The sequence below is a fragment of the Perognathus longimembris genome, chromosome 6 (genome assembly GCF_023159225.1).
Source record: "Perognathus longimembris pacificus isolate PPM17 chromosome 6, ASM2315922v1, whole genome shotgun sequence".
Classification (NCBI taxonomy): Eukaryota; Metazoa; Chordata; class Mammalia; order Rodentia; family Heteromyidae; genus Perognathus; species Perognathus longimembris.
This window is the reverse complement of record NC_063166.1, coordinates 86683241-86688982: the sequence shown is the minus strand read 5'-3', so window position 1 is coordinate 86688982 and position 5742 is coordinate 86683241. Positions and strand designations below refer to the sequence as shown.

Below are 5742 nucleotides of genomic sequence, written 5' to 3'. Positions count from 1 at the left end.
CAGACAAACACAGTGACTCCACCTCCATGAAGCCCTGAGAGACTGAGCTGCGAGGTGGGGGTGGGGGCATGAGGTATATATACAGGCAGGCTTCTGAGCACTGGGAAGGAGGGGTGCCCTCCCCCAAGACCTCTTGGACTTGAGTTCAATCCCTCCCACCCTTCTTGGATGGGGCCTCTGTGGATGAGCAGGAGAGGCTGCCAACACGTGCTTTGGTAATTGACAAAAACAATCCTAGCAGAGAGAACAGTGCTAAGCCCCAGAGGAGCAATCGGCTCCTTCCTGTTTGTGCCTGTAAGTCATGCCAGAATCCCTCAGCAGGACCTGCTGCCTATATGAGCCCACAAGGAAGAGGGGAGAGGTGGCACAGCTAAACAGCTTTATCCCTCGGCCTCATGAGAGGGGCCTATCCATGCCCATCCCCGTGGCCTGAAAACCCCTGCCTTTTTCCTGAAGGTCCTGTCAGTGCAGGTGCTTCCCACAGACACAGCATAGGGCAGAAGGGGCCACCCAGGACCTGAGTCTATCCAACCTCTGACTTCCCTGTCCTCCACAGCACCCAGCAAGGCCCTGTCAAGTCCCTGCTCCCCAACCCTGCCCCACAGAACCTCTGACCTCAGGACCTGGCAGGGAGCTTCCCCCTTTCCACTCACTTCCTCCATATTCTACTCACTGTCTGCCTCCCCCATTAAGGGGTAGCCCCTAAAGAAAGAAATGTTCCCCTCTATTCACGGTTGTATTTCATGGGCAAACACTTGTGAATAAATGAAGGGCTCGGGGTCTAAGGAAAGCAGAAGCCCCTTCCCAAACAGCCCAGTTGACCCTTCCGAAGTCCAGGCCCCGCCTCCCCCAACCTGAGCCCAAGTACAAATGGTCCCTGTCAATGGAGGGCAGGACACAGCAGTGGGAACCCTACAACAGGCTCCCCTGAGCAGCTGGGTGATGGCTTGAGGAGAGGCAGTGTGGAGCGCTCAGACCCTGTGCTCTGCACAAATACAGCCACTCTTCCTTGGAGAGACACAGTTCCACCTGTCCTAGGGAAGCTAGTCCTGAACTGCCTGACTCTTCCTGGAGAAAAGGCTCCCATTTTCTACTTAGAGGCTGCCCTGCAATAGAGCTTATATGGGCCATGGGCCACAGGCTCGCAGGTAGAGGGTGTCTAGCACCCTATCCAAAATGAAATAAGAATGAAGCCCCATAGTAGAGCTTGCCTATTGCTACCTGTATGGCTCACTCACACAGCCTGGTGCCATACCCTCATTGTGCCCCTGGGGACACAATGTGATTTCTTCTCTGTCCAGTCCCTGTGAGAAATATATACACAAAAGGCTGCATTGCTGAGCACTGGTGGCTCACACCTATGTTCCTAGCTATTCAGGAGACTACGATCTAAGGATTGCAGTTCAACACTGGCAGGGGCAAGAAAGTCTGTGCTACTCTTATCTCCAATTAAGCACCAAAAAAGCCAGAAGTAAAGCTGTAGCTCAAGTGGTAGAGCACTAGCTTTGAGCAAAAGAGCCCAGAGACAGCACCCAGGCCCCGAGTTCAAGCCCCACGACTGACAAAAAACAAACAAAAAAAAAGTTGCAGAAGCAACCCCTGCTCTCATTCATCTACTCTAGCATCTCCAGACAAAGCCAGGCCTCTCCAGAGCCCCCATCGCTACCCTATGGAGCTGATGCATGACTTCCTCTCTGGCCCCACCCTTCTTACTCCAATAGGCTGAACTTGAAAAGGGAAATTCATTTCTGAAAATGAAAATCATGTCACAGAATGAAGCACTCAGCTTCCTTAGGATAATTTCAACATAGACGCAAAACAAAGTAGCTCTCTGAGCCTGAGCTAAGCTGCAACAGGCATAAATGAGGTACTCCTGGATAAGAACAGGCATAGCTGGAGTCTTGGCACACATAGACCTCATGTTAGGGTGATCTAGCACTCTTAACAACCTTTTCTAGTTTACTGAGCCTACTCAGCCTAATGAGCCTCTGAGCTTAGCTCCTCAGTCTGACACTCCTCAGTTGTCCAACCCCACTGTTCCCTTCCTTCCCTTCCCATCACTAGGGCCCCATCTCTCCCATCCCCTAGGATTACGTGCAGCTTTGCTTCAGATGCAACCAAAGGGGTGACAGACTAGGTAAGGAACAGGACAGCCCTCAGAACAGACCCAGGAGGTCTGTCCTGAAAGGGCTCAGGATGGGCCAAACACTAGTGGGATGAAAAGGGGACCTTAGACTCAGGGTTTGCATTAGAGGAAGACAGGGATACTGTCAGCATCCCCCAAGGGAAGGCTCTATACTGTGAAGGCTGAGCTAAGGCCAGGCTGTTCCACTCGCCCTGGGCTGGGGGAGGGGGGACAGATTCATCTGGAATAATCAGCTCTAGAGAGGTGGGGGCTTCCTCAAAGTCAGGACAAGGAACAGGAGGGATACAAAAGATTCCCACCACACTGCTTCTGAAGGCAACATAGGGAGCACCAACTTACTTCACCTAGCAGGACTCACAGGAAGGATCCTCTGACTAGCCCCAGGAGGCCCATAGCCAGGTCCAGTGAGGTGAAGCATGTTTCACAACCTCATCTGGGTCACAGGAAGCCTGGCTGCACCACGTGCCCAAATCAGTCATTTACTCCCTGTCTACTGCCTGACCTAGCCCATACTTCCATCAACACCTTGGTCCCACAGGTCAAGAAAGATTCATACTGACCCTTTGTTATGTCTCCAATTTCTAGGAGCTATAAATTGATCCAACACCTCGACCCCCACAAACACCTCCAAATCATGAAGCTCAGCTTGACTAACATTTCTTCATGGTCGTTGATAGTTCCTTTAGGGAACCAGTTTCTTCCAGATGGAGTTTCCCTAGACACACACAGACTCACCACTAGCCCAGGATAAGAATAGGCATAGCTAGCCCGGGAGCCTGCCATGCATGCAGCTTCTGGGCCAAGTATCTACGTATCTGAGTCTATAGGGAGAGCATGGGCCCATCCACAGGGACAAGATCTGGACAAGGGCTGAGGCCTGGAACCTTCTGGGTATGCAGGGCAACTATCTAGGTTCCTGTCCTGACCCTGTCCACAGGCGCACAGAGACCAACCGACTCGACACAGCAACTCATAAAAGAAGCCAGCATCCAAGTATGGGGAGTGGCCTTGCAATCCAGAGGATAGTCATCTCTATTTCCATGGGCAACCACATCTCCCCAGACTGAGAACACACAGACCTTCCAGCCTACGAATCCTCACCGAGAAAGTATCTGCCCCCAGCACTGTTTATCTCAGCTGCAGCGTCATCACACAAGCACAGCCAGAAGCAGCCTTGAGCCAATGCGTTGAGGCTGAATAGTGCAGGGTGTATCCAGCCCCAGGGAAGAAATGTGGGGGAAGAATGTGATAGAGAGCAGAGTGTGGCTCCCCCTACCCAGGAGCTTCCCTCATAGCTCAGAAGGGGCCAAGAGCTGGCATTCTTCAGAGCCTCTCTTGACTAGTCCAGTTTTTGCATAAATATGTGCACCCTTTTAGGATAAAGAATGTTGAGTTCGCTGTAACCAACAAATCTCATTTCTGTATGAGGATCTATAGTTCCTAACCCCATGTTCAGCCTGCAACACAGGTGGACTCCTTACCTTAGAGGCAGAGCAGAATCACCCTCAGAAACCTCATGCAGGCTGACAGATACACACACACACACACACACACACACACACACACACACACACACACTCCCCACATGGCCAATATCATGCTCCTGCTCAGAAGTAGGCCCAAGATACACTAAGACTCTATGCACACAAGTAAGTGTGCCTAGGGCTGTAGTACTCATAGGCAGACGTACAGATTTCCTTAGAGCCCAGGGGTCCCTGTGTGGTATACCTCCCCAACACACAACCACACATTTGCACAGACACGTGCGTGTCCCTCCGCATGCAAGATAGCCAACCCCAGGCACTGGAGTGGAGCGCTGGGGTGGGGAGAAGCACCTGCCTCCACAGGCTCCGCGTCAGCATGCGTGACCCGCCTCCCTCCCTCCTTGCAGCAGCAGCACAGTGCAGAACTGGGAGCTGTGCTGGAAGCCAGGGATTAGGCACCAGCAGGGCAGGTTCTGGAAGCCCCCTTCCCAGCTGATAAGGACAGATTCCAGCCTCTAATGGGAGCCTGTCAGTAGGGGCCCCACCTCTACACTCCACCTCTATCTCCACAGCACACCAAGACCATCCATCAACTTCTGATCACGAGGCTTCAGACAGGTCAGTAGAGAGAAGAGCAACTGTGCAGGTGGGGGTCTAACTTGAGCGGGGCAAGAGCTCTTGGATTCAGAGGATCTGTGGATGCACCTGGGAGCTGTTCAAGGGAGGAATGGCTTTGATTCTGCTTATTGTGCATGGGGATGGGGTAGAACCAGCTGTTGGCCAACACAAAATTCACCATCCCTAGAGGGTGTGCAGATGCCCTCACAGGAGGGGACCTGAAGAAGGGAGCTGATCTGCCCAGAGTGCTCACATCTAGGAAGCTAGAGGAGACCTCTGAGCTCTACCAGGCTCACTCTGGCTCTAGGACCAGAATGAACATAGGGACCCCAGGTGTCTTTGCCTTGCCAGCGTGGCCATGCTTCTGCTGGAGAATGTGAAGTGCCCACTGTTCCAGCAACCAGATCCCAAATTTTCTTCTTTCTTTTTCTCAATACCCAGACCAAGGAGGCACCTGCCCAGACATCTGCTTCCAAACTCCCCAAGATGCAGCATGCTAGGTGCTCAGAGTTCCTTGAGAGCAGAGGCTCCTTCCCTATTTCTGTGGGCGCCAACTTATCCCAGGACAGTGGCAGCCACACCAACACTACCTTCCCTGAGTCACTGTCGCTGCTCTATGCCCTCCTGCCAGGCGTGTACTCTGTGATCTGCGCCATAGGGCTAACTGGTAACACTGCTGTCATCTACGTGATCCTGAGAGCACCCAAGATGAAAACAGTGACCAACGTGTTCGTCCTGAACCTGGCCATAGCTGATGGGCTCTTTGCACTGGTATTGCCAGCCAACATTGCTGAGCACCTGCTGCAGCACTGGCCCTTTGGGGAGACACTCTGCAAACTGGTACTGGCCATTGATCACTACAACATCTTCTCTAGTGCCTACTTCCTGGCCGTGATGAGTGCGGACCGCTACCTGGTGGTGCTGGCCACTGTGAGATCCCGCCGCATGCCCACACGCACCCGTGGGGGAGCAAAGGTGGCCAGCCTGTGTGTCTGGCTGGGTGTCACCATCATGGTTCTGCCCTTCTTCTCCTTTGCCCATGTCTACAGCAATGAGCTACAGGTGCCCAGCTGTGGGCTGAGCTTCCCAAGGCCTGAGCAAGCCTGGCTCAAGGCCAGCCGCATCTACACGCTGGTGCTGGGCTTCCTGGTGCCCATGTGTACCATCTGTGTGCTCTACGTGGACTTGTTGCGTAGGCTGCGGGCCATGCGGCTTCGCTCCAGTGCCAAGGCCCTGAGCAAGGCCAAGAGAAAGGTAACTGTTCTCGTCCTTGCTGTGTTGGCTGTGTGCCTCTTTTGCTGGGCACCATTCCACCTGGCCTCTGTGGTGTCTCTCACTACAGATGTGCCCCAGACAGCCCTGGTCATCGGCATCTCCTATGCCATCACCAGCCTCAGCTATGCCAACTCATGCCTCAACCCCTTCCTGTATGCCTTCCTGGATGACAGCTTCCGCAAGAACTTCCGTACCATGGTCCTGTGCTGGGAGGCCTGA

General features: G+C 53.4%; 1 protein-coding gene across 1 annotated transcript; it reads left to right on the top strand.

Moving 5' to 3' along the window:
- The first annotated feature begins 4734 nt into the window (after window positions 1-4734).
- Window positions 4735-5742, top strand: Npbwr2 (neuropeptides B and W receptor 2). Its single transcript, XM_048349445.1, has one exon. It carries the CDS (start codon window positions 4735-4737, stop codon window positions 5740-5742), a length of 1008 nt encoding a protein of 335 aa, XP_048205402.1.

What these genes read in the sequence shown, in the direction of transcription:
- Npbwr2 (XM_048349445.1), top strand. Translation starts at nt 4,735, where the DNA reads ATGCAGCATGCTAGGTGCTCAGAGTTCCTTGAGAGCAGAGGCTCCTTC.